The sequence below is a fragment of the Plectrocnemia conspersa genome, unplaced genomic scaffold (genome assembly GCF_051122295.1).
Source record: "Plectrocnemia conspersa isolate PC_06_02 unplaced genomic scaffold, ASM5112229v1 ptg000012l, whole genome shotgun sequence".
NCBI lineage: Eukaryota > Metazoa > Arthropoda > Insecta > Trichoptera > Polycentropodidae > Plectrocnemia > Plectrocnemia conspersa.
In genome coordinates, this window is record NW_028277176.1 from 10,930,006 (window position 1) to 10,950,726 (window position 20,721).

At 31.8% G+C, this 20,721-nt stretch overlaps 2 protein-coding genes across 2 annotated transcripts; one reads left to right on the forward strand and one right to left on the reverse strand.

Annotated features, from left to right (window-relative positions):
- Window positions 1-4,818: 4,818 nt before the first annotated feature.
- On the reverse strand, window positions 4,819-9,001 carry LOC148228185 (uncharacterized). The gene is made up of 9 exons (XM_088198956.1): window positions 8,881-9,001; window positions 8,016-8,087; window positions 7,834-7,950; window positions 7,689-7,769; window positions 7,503-7,625; window positions 7,179-7,436; window positions 6,677-6,853; window positions 6,144-6,590; window positions 4,819-6,077 (listed from the first exon to the last, which is right to left on the reverse strand). Exons 1-9 carry the CDS (start codon window positions 8,935-8,937, stop codon window positions 6,003-6,005), a joined length of 1,407 nt encoding a protein of 468 aa, XP_088055082.1. The 5' UTR covers window positions 8,938-9,001; the 3' UTR covers window positions 4,819-6,002.
- Window positions 9,002-9,329: 328 nt separating this feature from the next.
- Window positions 9,330-17,595, forward strand: Mcm6 (minichromosome maintenance 6). Its single transcript, XM_088198954.1, has 14 exons — window positions 9,330-10,366; window positions 10,441-10,858; window positions 10,921-11,112; window positions 13,205-13,374; window positions 13,445-13,568; window positions 13,637-13,775; window positions 13,835-14,145; window positions 14,216-14,383; window positions 15,374-15,511; window positions 16,121-16,308; window positions 16,615-16,742; window positions 16,811-16,960; window positions 17,076-17,221; window positions 17,296-17,595. Exons 1-14 carry the CDS (start codon window positions 10,275-10,277, stop codon window positions 17,404-17,406), a joined length of 2,475 nt encoding a protein of 824 aa, XP_088055080.1. The 5' UTR covers window positions 9,330-10,274; the 3' UTR covers window positions 17,407-17,595.
- The last annotated feature ends 3,126 nt before the right edge of the window (window positions 17,596-20,721 follow it).

Below are 20,721 nucleotides of genomic sequence, written 5' to 3' on the forward strand. Positions count from 1 at the left end.
TCTTGATAATACGCTACTTCTGTTAAATATCCATTTTAGGAAAACAAACGTGCTTAGTGCTAGGGTCGCTAATGAGCCAAACATGGCTTACACACGATCTGAGAAAGCGGGTGGAAGCACCCAAGTACTGTAGAAAGTCCTACCTTCTAGCACCCAAATCGCGAGCTCCGGTCAATATGATATACCAGATACCATAGCCGATAAAGGAAGGACAGAAGGCGAATATCGCCACGGGCAGCACATAACCTAGCAACGCCACTGCATCCGTATAAAATTTAAATAGCACGATAATTAATGACTGAAGAATTTACGCAGATTGGGTGTTAAAGCAGAAGAAAGTTGATGCTGATTTTTTATAAAAAAAATTTTTGATGAGGCACATTTCTATACCTATTGGTATTTTAATAAGCAAAATTTCCGCATATGAGGCAAGAAAATTCTCATGTGATACAAGAGATACCATTATATGCCCAAAAATAGCTGTTTCGTGCGCATTGTGGTCAGACAGCGTCATTGGGCTTTACTTTTTTGAAAACGATAAAAGTCGGTGATGAGCCATAGTCGCAGAATAACTGATTATTTTTAGCACAAAATCGAAGATATTGATGTGGAAGATATGTAGTTCCAGCAAGACGACGCAACTTGCCACACATCGGGTGCAACGTTGGATGTTTTGCGTGAAAAAAATCCGGGTTGCATTATTCTACAATCAAGATCATACGATTTAACGCCGTTGGATTTTTTTATTGTCGTGTCTACGCCGATAAATACGAAACCTAGAAGCGCCTAAAAACCAACATCTGCCAAGTTAAAGCCGAGATACCGTCCGAAATGTACGAAAAATTTATCGAAAGGATCAGCTGCTGCAAAAGGTCCAGAGGCGCCAATTGAATTGATATTATTTTTTATAATTAATGAAATATATCAAATGTTTGGTTAATAAAAAAGATCTGAAGAACGTTATGCTAAAATCTAGATATAATTGAAAACAATGCTACACAAGAACCTGAAGCATATAGGAATTACTGTAAAAATGTTATGTCAGCGGCAGAAAATGTCTTGGGGCAGGTAATAGAAACACAGAATGGTTTGATAAATAAGTAACCAGAGAGAAAAACCTTTTATATAAAATAATGCAGCAAAGAAATCATACAATTGTTGAAAACTATAAATTACTGAGTAGAGAGGAAAAAATAACCCACAAGAAGAAAAAATGACAAAATGAAAAGCACACACTGAACGAGATTGAATAGCTCAGAGAGAGCAACAACAGTAGATTATTGTACCGTAAAGTTAACCAACTTCAGAAAAAATGTATATCAAGGAACTCCATGTGTAAGGATAAAAGAGGAAATATCATAACCGAAAAACCAAAGATCTTAGATAGATGGGTGGAGTACTTTGATAACAAGAAACTTACTATTCCAAAGAGACAAACATATACCTGAAGTGCTAATAAAGCTTCTCTGAAGTAAAAAAACAAGGCGTTAATGCCTCTTAAAAATAATAAGTCATCAAGTGCAGACAACCTTTTCATAGAGATGCTAAAAAGAGGTGGGAATACTCTTCTGCAACATATACACAAAATTATTAAAAGTATTTGGCAATATGAAAACATACCCACAGAATTATTTGTCCGATACATAAGAAGGGTGACCCATTAATATGTTCGAACTACAGATATAAAATATAAAATATTAAATAATATTATTAATCCAAATTTTATTTAATCTACAAACAACAAACTCTGACCTTATACAATCATAAAACTGATTGGGATTTATTCAGAGATAACTTTGACCAAATTTTTGAATTGAACATTTCTTTGAAAATCAATGATGAAGTAGAACAAGCAGTCGATCACTTAACAAAGACAATCTAAATAGCAGCTTGTAAAGCCACATCCAATCTTAATACAAATAAAAAATGGAAAATCACCCTGTAATATTAACAAAAACAATAGCAGAAAAACGTAAGCTACGCAAAAAGTGTTGACAATCATGATTACCAAGCGACAAAACAAAGTTCAATAAAGCTGTTAAAGAACTCAAGGCTCTATTAGACAATTTAAAAAATGATTAAATTCAAAATTACTTGAAGAACTTATCGGCCTCAAGAAACAAAGACTACACGCTGTAGAAAGCTACGAAGAAGCTAAAACAATCTATAACATACTCGCTCCCAATTAGGAACGAAAACAATAAATGGGCTAGAAGTGATGAGGAAAAGGCCGATACCTTTGCAGCTCACTTAAAGTTAGTCACACCATATGGTTTTGTGACAGAAACTACAATAGATTCAAAGGAAACCGCAGATTATCTAAAACCGTCCCTTTAAGCAAGTCCAATAATTAAGAGGCTTAAAGGAAAATAAATCCAAAAAAGCGCCGGGGTTTGACTTAATATCAGGAAAAATACTAAAAGAATTATCGAAAAAAGGAATGAAAATCATCACAATAGTATTTAACGGCATATTAAGACTAAAATAGTTTCCCTCGTCCTGGAAAGTAGCATATATAATAATGATACCAAAATCAGGAAAACGACTCGAAGAAACAACGTCGTATAGATAAGCCTGTTACCTGTGCTGTCAAAAATATTCGAAAAACTGTTACTTTAACGAATAAACCCGATAATTGAAGAGAAAAGAATTATTCCAGGTCTCCAATTTAGATTCAGAAATCGCTACAGAACTATAGAGCAAGTCCATAGAATTATAAAAAAATCAGCAATGATTTTGAAGGCAAAAGGTACTACACAGCTGTGTTCATAGATCAGTCAGGCTTTCGACAGTCTGGCACGATGGACTGCTCTATAAAATAAAAGTATACCTGCTGAACAATTTTTTTTAAATATTAGAATTATACATAAAAGGTAAAAACTTTCGTTTTAAAGTCAACGCAGAGTGCACGGAGCTGAAAGAAATCAACTGGAGTTCCACAGGGAAGTGTATTGGGACCGGTACTCTATTTAATATATACAGCTGATCTCGCAAAGTAGGTTCAGCAACAATAACGACATATGCGGACGATATAATTGTAATCGCTTCTTATCGGGACCCATTGAAAGCGTCAGAAAACTTTCACGGAATCGAACAATGGATGAAAATTAGGAGAATGGAAGCAAACACGACAAAATCAACCATGTAACGTTCACGTTAAATAAAAAGACCTGCCCAAATGTTTCGCTAAATGGTCAAATATTACAACAACAAAAAAGAGGTCAAATACCTGGGAGTATATCTGGACAGAAGACTCATATGTCGGAAACATATCTTGGAATTAAACTTCGAAAAATGCACTGGATGATGGGAAGAAAATCCCAGATGACACTGGAAAAAAAGTTACTAATGTACAAGTCAATTTATTATCAAACCAGTATGGACATACGGGATTCAAATTTGGGGTAGTACCTTTGCTTCCACGATCGCCATCATCCAGAGATTCTTAAACAAGGTTCTACTAATGATGTCGACACTCCCTGGTATGTTCCTTATGACGTAATACATTACGACATTTACATAGAATTCATGAAAGACGATATAACGAACAAATGCACAACACAGAGACAGAATATAACTCCACCCTAAAAAAATGCCAAAATGCAACCGAACTACTTGACTGTAGATATGACCGGACCTGACGACTTAAACGATTTAGACCATCTGATATACCTGACATATATGACAAACAGTAAATTAGTGTAAACAAATAAATTAGTATTATATAAAATAAATTAAATTTTGTAATAAAAAATACGGACTCATCCAGTGGGATGTTTTCTTTACATGCCAATATAATAATCAAAAAAAAATATTTCTTGTTTATGTACAAACAGATTGTAAATAAATAAATAATATTATAGCGAGCCGTATGCAAACCTATGGAGAAAAAATAGTAGGGAAATACCTAGTGTATTCGGAACACGAAAATCACCCATAAATCAAATTTTCTCAATTCAACAAATTCTAGAAAAGATCAGTGAATTCAACATCGAAAGGCACCACACTGATTTTAAAGCTGCATATGACTCGATTAGTAGATTTAGGCATCCCGAAGAAGCTTATTTCCATGGTTAAACTCGCAATGAAAAGTGTCGAATGCCAAGTGAGAGTGCAGAATGAGCTATCCGGGCCCTTGTATGTGCTTAACGATCTGCGACAGGGTGATGCACTGGAAAAAGTAATCAGAGATGTCAAAGTTAACATAACAAGCAGTATATATAATAAATCTGTATAAATATTCGCCTATGCAGATGACAGATATTGTTTCAAAATTAAAACAGGTACTAATAGCAACCTTCGACGCTCTCGAGTCATCAGCCAAAAAATAGGCCTAAGAATTAACGACCAGATAACAAAATACATGCCGGTTGTGGCTCAACAGGGATATCATCCTGCAAACATCCAAATAAATGAGTATTCTTTCAAGTATGTCAACAGTTTCATAAATTTTATATACTTGGGAAGTGCGGTAACAGCCAAATCGACATCAACAAGATCAAATCACAGACACTATCTCTTGATTAAACCTGTGCTTATATATGGTTCAGAGTTGTAGCATCAGGGCCAACAACGAACTCTACAGTCTCTTTCAAGGAGGGGCTGTCTCTACATTCATTAAAAAATGAAGACTTTGGTGGACAGGCCACGTTACACGAATGGACCGCCGAGGCAATTGCTGGATAACAAGTCGAAGATCAGCCGGCAGACCAAAGCAAGTACCGAAGTAGATAGAGAATGTATGTTTTTTTGGAAGGCGAAGATCCATCTTAGGTTGTTGGGACAATAATTATGATGATGATTAATAACTTACACATCTTTATTTTTTATCTCTCTATCTTTATTAACCAATAGTTTTAACAGTTTGTTAGTTAAATCAGGATTTCACAATAAATTACAATTTATAAAATTACAATGAGACAAATAACTGTAACTGGACTTTAAAGATCTTTCAATACACTAACAAAAAAAAAATTATTGAAATACCTAAAAACAAGACAAGTAATTAGTTAATTACAGATTATTTGTCAAATGAGTGCACATTAATATATCTTCAACACTATTTGGTATTAAAGCTAAGCTTTACCCCAAATCCCCAGACCCAATTATCCGTCATTTGTAGAAGCAAGTTGGAATTTCACAAATTTCTAGATAAATAAAAACACCCTCTGATCTTGTTTTTTCTAGGTAAAAATAATGTGATTTTTTTAATTTACCTAAGTACTAATAATTAGAAATAAGTTTACAGGTAATTTGGTAATGGAATTTAGCCGTATTTACTGGTAATATCGATAATGCATGCCCTAAAAATATTACATGTTAAATATTTTTCTTTTAATTAATATACCCCAATCATAATATAATTTTGCAAAAATATACTTAATATAATTTTCACGAGTAGTTTCTTAAATTTTTCCATAATTCATTGAGGAAATTTGCTATTTTACTACTATATATACTATAAGTTCAAAATAAAATGTATCAATATAAAAAACTATGAGTGTAATATAGCATAATAAAAAAAAAAAAAAAAAAAAATATTGTTTTTGTTAATAAATATCTACATATATGTTATATTTAATTACTAAACTATAATGCTATGCAGTTTTTCTATAAAATACAACAATAACTACACAGAATTGTTTTAATAAAAACGAAGTGCCGCAATTACTATTCCATTAAGTCTTGTTCAAAAAAAAAAAAAAAAAATTTTGCAGAAAATTTTCCAAATTAAAATTGAATACATTTAAAACATGGACTTTATAGAGGAAAACAAATATAATTATAATCAGCGTTTAATTTTACATGTAAATTGAATTATCTCGTCTTTGTAGCAAGAAAATGCAAAACCATTGTTATAGATCAGTTTGTAGATTTTTAAATTAAAATATCTATTATGATCGAATTTATATGAGCAATAACATAGAAAAATTTGTTATATACACAATTTACATTTACTATCGTTGAAATACATGAAACTATTATTTAATAAAAGAAATCTTTTAAACAAGTATTTTTTCTGTTTCAGTCACATTTTCTTTCCATAAATATGTAGTACACGCACATAAATGTTTTATCTGAAATAAACATTACGTATATTATATTTACTTTTTTTTTAAATATATTACATGAATTACACTTACGATAAAATATTCTTCAGTCAACCTAGATTCATAAGTTTGATGTCCAATCAAATTGGTAAAGAAACTCAATAACCAATTCTTTCCTTTTCGATCGTTAATCATTTCCGAATGGTCCTTATACGCCATCATAGTATTCAGCTTGTTTAACATTTTTATAAGGATATATACAGTATACAGATCAAGCGACTTGGTCTTTTTGCCTTTTAACAACATTTTATTCAAACGCTTGAATGTATTTATTTTATCAATCGATTCCTTCAAATCGTAATCGATCAAATCGCAAAGAGACCTTATTAATATATGTTTAGACAGTCGGTTGCTCAGGTATAAAGGATCAGTGGAAATTTTCAACGGATTCACTTTAACTGATTCTAAGCACTCGACTAAGTATAATCTGTCATGGAAATGAGTAAAAGTGTCCATGACTATATCAACCAGCATATCAAACTAAAAATAAATAATTTATTATTTTTTTTAGGCAATTTTATCATTTTATATGTATATTCATAATACAAAAAATTCATAAGTAATACCATATTTAGCAATGAATCTGTATTTTTTCTTACAAAATGATGAAAAACTTGTTGTTTATCAAGCATTGTCGGTATCAGGCGACAATTTTTATCTAAGAAAACTAAACACAGCGACAAAAAGAAGATTAAAATCTCTGACTCTGATGTACAATCATGTTCTTCTATTATTTCCAATATCTAAAATTTAAATGAATTCAGAAATGATAATACAATTTAAAAAGAAAAACTAAATCTATATAATACAGGAAAAGGTAAATGAAAACCGTAATATTTTTTCCTATAATTTATTATGTATGCATTAATCAAACATTATTACATAATCCGCAAAAAGCGGAGTATGTAATAATGTTTGATTGAATGAAAAAATATTTATCTCGGTGTATTAGTAAAAATATTAGTACAGCTGCTTACAGAGTATCGAATCTCTAAGTCAAGGAGACAGATAAAAATAAAAATATTTAAGATTTTCATTTAGCACATCCTCATATAAACAAATACTTACAATATTTAATAAATCATTTAAATTATCACTATCTTTTTGCTCATTTATTTCTTTAATAATTGGCATTAAAAATGCCAAGTAAGTTGTTGAAATCTTGATCGTTAATGGTAACTGAACTGTATTTATATCTATTCCAGGATTAACAAAAGAAAACTTGGATTCCGATTTTTTTACACAGTAATTGTTCATATTTAAACTTAATTCACTCTCCAATAACTTTAACATGTTGGTTTCGTCTAATTTGCCTTGATTGGTTTCCTATAATAAACAAGCAAATTAAAAAAAGTTTAAAGAAATAAATATTATTAATATATTAGAGCTTACATTTAATGAATTCAAATTTAAATATGGTGTTAAATCGGGTAATAATTTGTCCTTTTCTTCTTTAATTTTTCTCCTTGCAGCCAATTTACTAGCATCTGGCATTTTACACTTTGATGGTTTGGGCTGAAAAGAAAAGTAACATCAACACTAAATAATTACAAATAAAATATTTATAATCAGACTAACAATAATCGAAGTTAGGTAAAGTGGAAGTTCGGGTAGAGGTTTTTCCTTTTCTTTCAGATGTTTTTTCCTCGGCGACTTGGTCTAAAAAAACAATAGAGACAATTTTTTTATAAACATCTTTAAAAATGAATTAAAGAGCACTAACATTTTTCGATTTAGGTGTAAGCGCTACACTTGAAATATGTGTTGCCTTTTTATCCTTTTCTTTTCTTCTTAAGGCCAATTCACTAGCATTTGGCATTTTGAAAATTGAAGGTTTAGGCTGTAAAATACTAAAAATGTATTATTTTGATAACTACACTAAAGATTTCATTTAGTTATACTAACAAGCATTAAATCCAGTTGCAGTGGTAATTTTGATGGTGATATCTCTTCTCCATCTTTTTTTTTCTTTGATGACTAAAAAATTTGATTAAAAACAAATTTATAAGAGCTAGAATCTAGCTCTTATAAATGTAGATCAACAAAAACTCCTTTTTAAACCCATATTCAAATGTGTTATGTGTAAAATATTGGCAAAAATGCATTTTTCGGGAGGCATTGTTGCATTTAACTCCCCCCCCCATCCTCCTTCTCAACTCATCTTTACACACAAAATATTGGATCTGTTATATGGATTCCAGGCGTAACGAGTCAATGTAATGAATTGAGGTTAGAAAAAGTACAGCGTAAATTCCTTCGATATTTATACTTGAAGAAATACGGAAAAAATACTATCCGTTCCTGTCTCCCAGTGCTTTTATTTTGTTTACATTTGTCATGTGTCAACTCGCAGAAGTGTTCAGACAATCTTTCGGTGCTCAAGTAGCTCCAAATGTAAGCTCCAGAAGGTAGTTATAGTTCTCGGTCGCGTCCACTATTCTTCCCTGTGAGGTCTAGGACTGAAGAACTTGTCCAACTCTTCTCTGTGCATCGAGATATTAACAATTTCTCATGCATATAAGGATTTGGTTTAGTTCGTATGGGATAATGCACACCTGTTGAGGTGATTTGTGTCTGTCCTTTCATCATGTTATTGTATGTATGTTTACGTATATATATACAGATATTAGTATGTATTTAAAAAAATATATATATTATGCTTTTGGCCATTATTACACATTAGGTTCACCTGTTAGGTCACGGTGGACTTCATTTAAATAAATAAATAAACAAAATATTATACAATTAATTATATTCTGTAACAACTTACTACTCTTGGTGGAGACATTAACGAAATCTGTGGGATATCTTCATCGCAACAGTCCATCGCAGCCACAGAAGCCGCGTGCAACTACCATAATAAATTTGACGTTTGTCTGAAGAAAATAAATGTCGGCCAATAATTTTCACTTTATTATTTTAAATAATGATGTAAATATAACAAATTGTGTGTCTTTTTGTTATATTAAATTGTTTATAATAAATAAAAAATAATATTGGATTTTTCACAAAAACGATCAAATGGTGTTCGATATTACCCCACATTTATGATAAGGCTGGCCCATTGGTAATAATGAGCAAAATTATTAATTTTAGGTAATATAAGGTTTTAGCGTCCTTTATTATTAAACTAGTTTAATTGTGATCGCTGCATTACTCATACACTCTCATTCATAACTTTTTTATCATAGCTTTTAAATCGAACCATAGCATATAAATGATGAATAAATAATAAAGTAAAGAAAAAAAAATTTAATCTTATTAAATTATTGCTGGTTATTTTCTTTTAAGGTTATGATGAATTTTTTTAATAAATCTTTATTTCTATAATAATTACTATATGAAATCAGGAAAGTACGACTTGAAAAGTCCGCGGCTGGTTTTAATTTGCCTCTTCTGCTTTGTATATTATTATAAAAACCAAATAATCTTACAATAATTTACAAAAATATACTTCATACCCGAGACTGTCAACAGCGTATTCCTTCCAAAGATTAACACACTTTTTATTTTTCAAATTTTCTCATTGCCGTTTAATCCTACCCATAAACACGCTTTTGTCCGGATAAAAACTGGGTTTTTTTCCGCCGGCACAATTTTATCTATAGGTATGGATTATATATATGAAGCCACACAAAGGTGTTTAAAAAACAACTGAAACTACTACTACTACTTTTTTTATTAAAAACAACTTTTACTACTAGCAACTATTACTAGTTGACGATCAGTGACTGTGATTTAGATCAGGAGCTCGCAACCTGCGTCCTAAATAAAATGCGATATAAAGCACATTTTTATTTAGATAAAGTTCTTGAAACTTTTATTTACGACTTTGCAAAAAATTCAATGCAAAAATTCACAAAAAAAATATAAAAATGACGGTGTATTACTCTTGAGGCACGATGTTAAGGTTCTGATGTGTTAAACACATACTGCGAGTGCAAAAGATCGAGTTGTTAGGTCTGACGCATACATTTACAAATAAATACATTTTATATTGGATTTATTAAAATAAGAGTTTTTTTATTACTGATATAATTATTTTTAAATTATGAAATCCCAGTTTGACGTTCGCAATATTTTCACTACGGGCAGCACTGAGAGTATGCACGAGTTCGCGCCAAATCCTGTTTATCGTGTTGTTCGTAAATCGTTCCTTACGCCATGGATGTGTCATCGGCTGCCGTCGGATCTTCCAAGATAAGAGACGAAGTCGGAACAAGATGCCAGAAGCTCTTCCACGACTTTTTAGAGGAGTAAGCTACCTGTTTTCCCCACAAAAACAAATAGGTTATTCACATGAGGTAACAAACTAATGATCAAACTTCAGATTCAAAGAGAACAACGTCGTGAAATACTATACGCCGTCTCGAGAACTCCTCAAACCCGAATACAGCACTTTAGAAGTGAGCTTCTTCGACGTTCAAGTGTACAACGCGGAATTAGCCACTACCATAATCGAAGAATATTATAGAATCTACCCGTTTTTGTGTCAAGCTGTCGCTAATTATGTAACAAGCGGCGCTGAATTGAAGAGAGAAGCCAATCGGAAGGATTATTATGTTTCTTTCGTTGACGTACCGACGAGACACAAAGTGAGAGATCTCACCACATCCAAGATTGGAATTCTGATCAAAATCTCCGGCCAAGTTGTAAGAACTCATCCCGTTCACCCCGAGCTGGTATCAGGCACTTTCGTGTGCTTGGATTGCCAGACTGTAGTACCTGACGTTGAGCAACAATTCAAGGTATTTAATCTAATCATATGATTCTTTTAAGAATGCTTATTGATGATTGGCTTTTATTTCAGTTTACAATACCGACCATATGTAGAAATCCGGTCTGTGCAAATAGACGGCGATTCACATTGGACACTGATAAGAGTGTGTTTGTTGATTTTCAAAAAGTTCGCATACAAGAAACTCAAGCAGAGCTTCCGAGGGGATGTATTCCACGCTCGGTTGAAGTCATACTGAGAGCTGAAATTGTTGAAACTGTTCAGGTATAGAATATATTAGCTTTGGTGACGAAAAACAATTGCTGTTTTTGTTTTTTTATTTTTTTTTCTATGTTGACACTTTACCAACGAGTCAGCTAGTTCCTATCTGTTAAGTTTGCTGATGGTAATTTATAGGATGGGTAGTGTTTACTGTTTTTGATGCTTACACTAGAATTACAAGCATTATTTATAGTTATCTTAGGGGCACCAGTCAAATAGATGGATAAACACAAGTACTTTTTCTATTATTTTTTTCTTTAACCCTTTGGAGTCCAAAGGTCATTTCAAAAGTTTTTCAGCAACTCCGAGCCATTTTCAGTGAATAAAGTTTCTCGTGGCGCTAATTCAAAATAAAAAAATCTGTATTGAATTGATTAAAAGGAATTAAAAAAAATAAAATTGGTGAAAAATTTGGCTTGTAATGTTGCATACGATAAACTTATTTGATTAGTGGTTTTCAATCTATGGATGTCATTTTTATTTAAAATAAATATTCATAAAGAAATTAAATATAGTGAAATACAATAGAATCAAAATAAAATGTAACTACTAGTTCAAAGTGTAAGCTGACAATCCAATCTTATTTTCACGGAATATTCATTCCCGCGTCGTTTCAAAGGAAGTAAAGAAAAATAGTTTTGATCCTCTTAAATTAGAAAACACGCAATCATTCACAAAATATTACATTCATAAGTTACCGTAACTAAAGATATAAATTATCTGCGAATATTTCATTATCACTCCTTATCCAACTCTATTTTCGAAATTCTTATTACACAAAATATTTAAAATTAAATAAAGTTATTAACACTAAAGCGCCTGAATCCGATTAACATGCTTTTTGGGGACTTGATCCTACAGCCGGATGCATGTTAACATGCTTTTATGAAATTCGATCTCTAACATACTCTTACTGACATCAAAAGGGATTAATTATATTTTAGATAGTATATTATTATAACATATGTCGTTATTATAATTCTCTCCATATAAAATTAAATAATTAAAAAATAATTAGTGATTCTAGATTTTGTTAAAAATATTTTTTCGAATATCCTATATCCTAAATTGGTTTATGTAAATGTCACACCATAACAAATTCTCATTTAGAATCGATGCTGACAAATTCTAGGATAGTCACACATGTGGTGTTCGTATTCTGAATTATCATTTTATGACTTATGGCATTTTGCAAAAGCCGACAGATATTTACGAACGAAAATTTCTCATTGATTTTGTATTAGGTGTGTGCCCACACCATCTTTTATAATTATCAGTAGCGTAATTTTAGTTATATGACAATTTGAAAATTGCGATTATTTCACACTTTTTTCGATCGTGCCTAAATATGCCTGCTGTACGTGTATTATTTCGCGCAAAAGTGCGGCACTTTAGGTGTTAAAATATTTTAAATTATAATATAGCATAAAACATTATTTAAACATTATTGCAGTTGATTTTTTGCATTATTCCCGTCAAATACATACTGATATAAAATTCGATTTCTATATGATTTTAATGGAATGCGTAACATATTTGTTATTCACTTTCTTTGATTGATGATTTTATCAGAATGTTCACCAATTAAAAATATTTTACGATCTCTTTATAAATATAAAGAACTACTTATATTTGCATACCAAAAAAAAATTCATTGCTTTATTTTTTTTCATGTAGTACAAATATTTATCAAGAGATGCCAGTAGAATAATCTTTTATTTTAGTGTTAATCTGTATATTATTATTCAGACTGTGCTTCGACAATTCATTTTTGTCCAAAAGTTGTTCCAAATGATTGCAATGATTGTCAAAAAGAATCAATTTTTCATTACACGCAGCAATACAATGTAGAAATGGTTCGCCTTTATGCTGTGACAACAAAAACAAGATTTTAGATTTTTCTTCTGACGATCATTTAATTCATGCGACACCCATCTATCCAGCTTATTTACCTTACCGATAGTAACGTCAAACCTTGCTTCCAATTCTTGCGTAGTATCTTTCAACTTATCATTCTCCATCTTCGTTAGGCCATGTAGCTTATTTTCAAGATTAAAATCGCAAGACACTTTATATATATTTAATTGATTCATAGGCTGGAGATCGATATGATTTTACTGGAACGTTGATCGTCGTACCTGAAGTAGGATCTTTAGCATTACCTGGTGCCAAAGCTGAAATGACCACCAGAAAAGCGGGTAATGAAGGACCAACCGATGGCGTTAAAGGATTGAAAGCTCTTGGAGTGAGAGAGCTGCATTATAAGTAAATTATAAAAATCATTTTCAATACCAATATAATTAATATGTTTTACTAATGTTTAACATAATTTTAGGACAGCTTTCTTAGCCTGCAGTGTGCAAGTAACATCTGGTAGATTCGGTTTATTAGAATTTCCTACTGGCGATCTCTCATCCGAAGCTATGATTAAGCAAATGACTGAGCAAGAATGGGAAAAGGTATATCTTGATTTGTATTGATTACTACTGTATTCTACAAATAAAATAACATTTACATATAATTTCAGATTCTAGAAATGTCTAAAGATAGGAATCTTTATCAAAACCTCATCACCAGCTTGTTTCCAAGTATACATGGAAATAATGAAGTTAAAAGAGGCATTTTATTGATGTTGTTTGGCGGTGTACCAAAAACTACAATTGAAGGTATTTATTAAAATGAATGCAAACTTAGTTTCTGTTATATAATTATTATTGTTTTACAGGAACTACATTAAGAGGAGATATCAATTGTTGCATAGTGGGCGATCCTAGTACAGCAAAATCTCAGCTGCTCAAACAAGTCAGCGAGATAACGCCGAGAGCTGTTTATACTAGTGGAAAAGCATCATCAGCTGCCGGTTTGACCGCTGCCGTTGTCAAAGATGAAGAATCGTTTGATTTCGTAATCGAAGCTGGTGCTTTGATGTTAGCCGATAATGGAGTTTGTTGCATAGATGAATTTGATAAAATGGATCCGCAAGATCAAGTGGCTATTCACGAGGCTATGGAACAGCAGACTATATCTATAGCTAAAGTAATTATTACTTCTATTCATTAGTTTATAAAAAATTATAATTGATTTAATTTCTTAAATAATGTTACAGGCTGGTGTTAGAGCTACTTTAAACGCAAGAACGTCCATTTTGGCAGCAGCTAATCCGATCGGTGGTAGATACGATAGGTCTAAATCACTTCAGCAAAATGTTATGCTCAGTGCTCCTATCATGTCTAGATTTGACTTGTTCTTCATTCTCATTGATGAGAGTACAGAGGTATATTGACATTTTTTTATTTTACATTTGGTAACACTACAACAAAATTTTTGCCGCATATTTGAGTCAATGGCTCTCAACAAATGATGCATAATTAAGTCATCGGCCTGTAATGTAAAATAATAAACTACAATAAAATAATAATTCTTTTCAAAAACTTTTTACTCATAATTTGTTACACTAACAAAAACTATATATGCTATATAAAAATCAAGGACAGTTTTGAAATCGGTTCATAATTTATCATTAGGTTATAAAATATGATTTGACCACAAAAATCAAATTTCGTATCAAAACTTACTTTGAACTTTACACAAAAATAAATATTTGAAGAATATAATTTGAACAATTTTTATTGTACCGATTTCTAGTTATTTTGTCTTTTTATTCTTAAAAAAAATCGTTATTTATAGCTGCGGTCGACAATCTTTTGGTCCTCACAGACCAATAAACTCAACATGTTAAATCCTTTGGACCACAAATATGATTTTTTTTAATAAAGTAACATTTTGAATATAAAATGGTACATGTTTTTCAGTGAGGGAGACTTAGTGCTCGCCCACTTATTGCTACCATGACCAGTTACGGTGATTTGGAAATGTAATTGGATTAGCCTATTTTTTTACTGGACATTTATGACTCATGCGATAGTTTTTAGAATAAGATCGATACAAACCTGTCATCTGAACAGGTTTGTATCGACCGTTAAATATTTTGAACAAGTGTGAGATCTGGTGAGTTTACTTAATAATTGCATCGTTCATACTGGATCTGGATATACTCACCTGTATCTTTAATTAACGCACAATATAATGAGGCGAAAATTAAAAGAAAGCCGAATCAAAATATTAATAAACATTTTAATATATTCAAATTACTCCACGGACCACCACAATTCTCTCAAGGACCATCAGTGGTCTGCGAACCACCGGTTGGCGACCACTGATCTGGAGCTCAACACTCAAATTTAAATGTTTTGTTTATTTTTAGGTGATTGATTACGCAATAGCTAGGAAGATAGTCGATTTGCACTGCAATAAGGAAGAAACTTACGATTGCTTCTATTCTAGAGAAGATCTTCTAAGATACATAGCCTTTGCGAGATCATACAAACCAGTTATTACAGAGGTATGAGAAATGAAACCTAATTTTTAAATTCAAACAAAGTAATATTTTTGTTTATATTATTTACCATAGAAACTAGTGTAGATTGAAGATATATTATTATACTATTTCTGAAAAAGCGTTTTCTGATGTATATGTGTGAATATAATAATGATGGTTTTCTCACACTAATCATATATTTTTGCATTAAATCTTAATCCGAAGCAACAATATGTCTACTTTCATAAAAGTTTGTTCTTTTTATTGGGTCAATTGGAATTAAATTGCTACACGTTTTATAACAAAGTATTGATAAGTAACTATACATACATTAACACATTACCGACAGGAAGTCACATAATTGGCTTTAGTTGGAATAATGCAAACGACAGGAAGGCAAATTTTGTTTTTCTCTTCAAAATTTGTTTGCATGTTCAGAGGTATTTGTAAATGTCAATTAAAAAGGCCATGTTTTGATGCATAAAAATTGTAAATAATAAAACTAGTTTTTTGAATTCACATGAATTGCAAAATTCGTCCTATTTTAAACAATTCGGTAACCGCAGACTCCTTTAGTAATGTGTTAAAAATTTTAAATAAATCATATAATTTTTAAATATTATTGTTCTTCAGGATGCTGGAAAACTACTGATAGAAAATTACGGAATTCTCAGACAGAAAGACAGCACCGGTGGAAGTACAAAGTCAACTTGGAGAATTACAGTTAGACAGTTGGAGTCGATGATACGTCTTTCGGAAGCAATGGCAAAGTTGCACTGTAGTTCCGAAGTTCGCATTGAACATGTACAAGAAGCTTATAGGTGTGTATTTATTTTAACATGATGAATTTTCTTAACTACATCTTATCTTAAACTAGCTTTCTGCACCATGAGCACTATTACTAAATCAAGACATGTCTTTGATTTTGATTAAAAAATAGCTATTAATCTAAATATTATATATGAATAATTCGCTAACTTTCTATTTTCCTTCCATTAGTAGTTTAAAGATTCTCAGTTTTGCGATGCAATTATTCCATTTTACCCATTGTTTTTTTAGAAATAGCTCTGTAAATTCCCGTTGTATATGATATGGGTAAATATTTTATAACCAATTTATGTATTTAGATTACTAAATAAATCAATCATTCGCGTGGAACAACCAGATATTCACTTTGATGAAGATGAACCACAGTTTGAGCCTTCTATGGATGTCGATACTCCTTCAACAGTTAACGGACTTAATGGACACGGATGTAAGTGTTTCATAGAATAATATCAGTCAAATTTGTGTTATTGAGTATTATATTAATCGTACTTTCAGCACAAAACAGTACAACAAATGGAACGAACGGAACTAGCACCGAAGATCATCAACCGAAGAAGAAGTTGACACTTGCGTTTGAAGAATACAAGAAACTCAGTAATACTTTGATTGTTCATATGAGGAACGAAGAAATGGCTTCTGAAATGGGTAAATATTTTATTCCTCTCACATAGTATTACTTTGTCTTTCAACCCTTCCCAGTTACTTAAATGGAAACCATTTAAACTACAATAGAATAAATAAAACTTGTTTATTGCTTTAGGTGATGGGACTGAAAAAGCAGGAAGGAAAAAGAGCGAAGTAATCAACTGGTATTTGGAACAAATTGTTGATCAAATTGAAAACGAAGACGATTTACTTGAAAAGAAAGGTCTTGTTGAAAAAGTGTTGGACAGACTTATGTATCATGTGAGTATTTATTTGTTATATTGATTCATTATTGTGTTATAACATGTTATATGTTTGCTTTATAAATGTTTCAGGATCAAGTAATCATTCCATTGTCAGCGACTGGACTTCGAGGAGCGCACTCTGAAGAATCAGAAGACGATCCTCTTCTGGTCGTCCATCCTAATTATGTTGTCGATTCTTAATTTATTGTTTAATTACTATTTATGTTAAGTTTTATGTTTATCGGGTAATTTTCATGACGATTATTGTAAATAGTAATTCATAAGAATTAGAAGACCAATTAAGATCCTCATTTTTGTAATAGGTGGTTCAAAGTTGATTAATATCAGTATTGCCATAATTTAATTTAATTAATAAATATTTTTTTATGATAATCACTTTTTTTATTAATATTTTCCTCTGGCGACGACGGGCTCCCAGGTGTTCCCGCCCGCTTCCCCATACCTATCGGCTCATTAGCGACCCTAGCACTTGAACGCTTGCTTCCCATCGGCAAGCCGATGGTCCGCTTCCAGTCTCAACCGGAGTCGCCTCGGTAGGCGACTTCGGTAGGAAGCCAGCAATGTCTAGTTTGTGGAGAAGTGCAGTCAAATGGCAGCATGAAAGCCTCCCTACTTTTATGTCATATACAAACAATACATTTCAATTATAGATGTATCTTAAAAATTTTTCTTCATACATTCAGTCAAAAAGGTTTCAATTTCTACATGCCAGCTAACAAAGATTAAAAACATGTGGTCATGGTTGTGTGCTTTATGCAAAATTTAGTTCCGTAATGCTGTCCGTCGCTCCTCTACATTTTGGTACATGAAAAGACTTAATAACAAGGGTGTTCTTCTATAACGTACTAACAGTTCGAAAGGCTCAAGCTCAACCAAGGAGGTTCTGACTGGTAGCTGAGATCTTAAGTATGAGGGATAAGTTCGCACATCCACTTAACAGTTAAAACGTTAAAGTTTGAAATGTCAGACAGTATAAATCACACACCATTTCATAAATGAAGGGTATAATTTAAGGAAATGGACTGTCAAGGGTTGTATAGCATTGTTAATTTACAGAACTTTCACTATAAAAGCCATTCGTGTTATTAGTGCTATTTTTAGTTCCCAAACTTAAAAACTTTATTTTTCATCCATTATTTCTGATGACAGTCGTTAACTTAAAAGGTTTTATGTTGGCTTTCATTTAACCTTCAGCTTTGACTGATATAAAAAGCGAAGAAGTACATTGATCAATCATTATTGTAGCTTTCATGTCAATAAAACAACAATATGAAGTACCGGCAAAAATGGTTGCTTCTTAAAATTCTTAAAAATTTCCTGAGACAATCCAAGCATTTCATCAATCACTATTGTCAAATATCTACATTGCACGGCTTGCGATATTTAAGTGATATTGAAATCATTCCGTCGCATCACAGATTGCTTTGGTTGTTACAAATATTGTTTGCTATAACTTTGACAACTTGGATGTCTATGATTTATACGGATAATTACAAAAATATACCAACCATTACAACGGTGGGTGAATTTCCTAATGGGTTAGTAGTTTAAAGATTTAAAATAAACAAAATGTTACAAACTTCAGCTCCAATCGACTTCGTATCCAGTGGGAAAGGTTTGGTTTCCTTCCGTTACCATATGCAATGTAAACAAAGTCTCCAAGAAGCATTTTAAAAAAATAGCTGATATTCTGTAAGTATAGTTACCGATTTACCACCCACTCAGATATTCCTATTGTATCTAGTATAAAACATCAAAAGTTCCCAATCTTTTTGAAATTGTTCTAAATATTCATTTTTAATTTAGATCAAATCATAATATCGATAATTCAGAGATAGAGGATTTTGGAATGTCTCTACACTTATTAACATCTTTATCGACATTCAATTACAACAACAAGAGATTCAACAACCATTCGGAAATATTCAATATTTTGAAAACGTATAATTACACATTGGACAAATTACTCAAAGAAGTAATAGTCGCTTGAATTAAACATATGTATATAATTTTGAATACTGTTCTACTAAAGACACATTATTGAAGTGCAGGTTCACCAGGGATGTGAGGAACTCCTCCAAATGTGCATTTTTAAATCTATGGTCGTAAACTGCAGTGAAAATTTTGATATGATCAAATCGATGGATGGATTTTGCTGTTCTTTCAATTATCAAGGACACGGAAGAGTTGTAAAGTAAATAATTTATCTAATATTACAATAGCATTATCATTCTGTTTGTTATATATTAATTTACTTTATTTTAGTATTGACGATTCTCAAATTAAACGAACATTTGGAAGTGGAATGTATTTATATTATTAATCATATTTATTTTAATAGTGCAAGTTCTTATTGTAATACCATCAAATTATAGTTTTAATGGAGTAATTACAGTTTTGAACATTGATCCTGAAGATTATATGTCACCAATTAAACCAATTTATGGGGCATCGGTGAGAATTATTTTTATCGTTTTTATAATCATTCTTCTTTCTTTACATCATTTTGCGTTTCTGAATTAAAATTTTATTTTTTATTTGTATTGACGTCCAACTTTCTTGACACCATATGGTTTAAGCCCTTCCGTTAGTAGTAGACTTATATGTAGTATATTTAAAATAAAATAAACCAGCATGATAGATAAAGGGTAATAGATAATATGTTGATGACAAACACCTGAAATACTTTGGTTCGAATTTCATATCAGCAATGACTTGTGTGCTCCAAATAAAGTTTTAAAGAATAAAAATCGATTGAACACAGTCTGCAGGAATGTAGTAGATGTAAATGCAGATCATTCTTAAACGTAATCGGCTGTAAATAAGTTTTTTGAAAAGCAGATATAAAAGGCTGAGTTTCAGTACATCGAATCGTCATTCGCAACTTATTTGAGACCATATCTTACGACTGGTTGGTCGGTGAATGGAGTAATCTCTGCTTATCGTCAACAGCTCACATTTCTCTCCAAGAGAGCATTCTTCTCCAGCATCATGTATCAAATGCGTCTATCCTTAGTCTCTAGAGCAGGCCTCGGCAATCTTTTTTTACTGCGGGTCAAAATAATTAAAATGTGACTATTAAAAAGATTATTCGGGTCAGTAAATATTTTTGGTCCTAACAACTATATATGTGGTCTAGTCGTGACATCGTAACATGCTAAAAAAATGATATTTGCAGAATTGAAATGGGTCACTTCAAATCATCAAACGGGTCACTTGGTGACCCGCGGGTCATAGGTTGCCGAGCCCTGCTCTAGAGCTTATAGTTGAGGAATATTGAGAAAAACCAAGTTTAAGTGGATGCATCTTGGTTTTTCGAGATTTGTTTTAATTATGCCAAATTTTAACCTTCGACTCAATTCACATTGCTCATGATTCTTTTAGTTTACATTCACAAGAACCCTTGATTAATCAGTTTTGATCCACAAAGTTACAGTTAACACTAGGTTTATGGGTGTAAACTCGTCAATTTTATGGATGTCATTAAAAATAAGT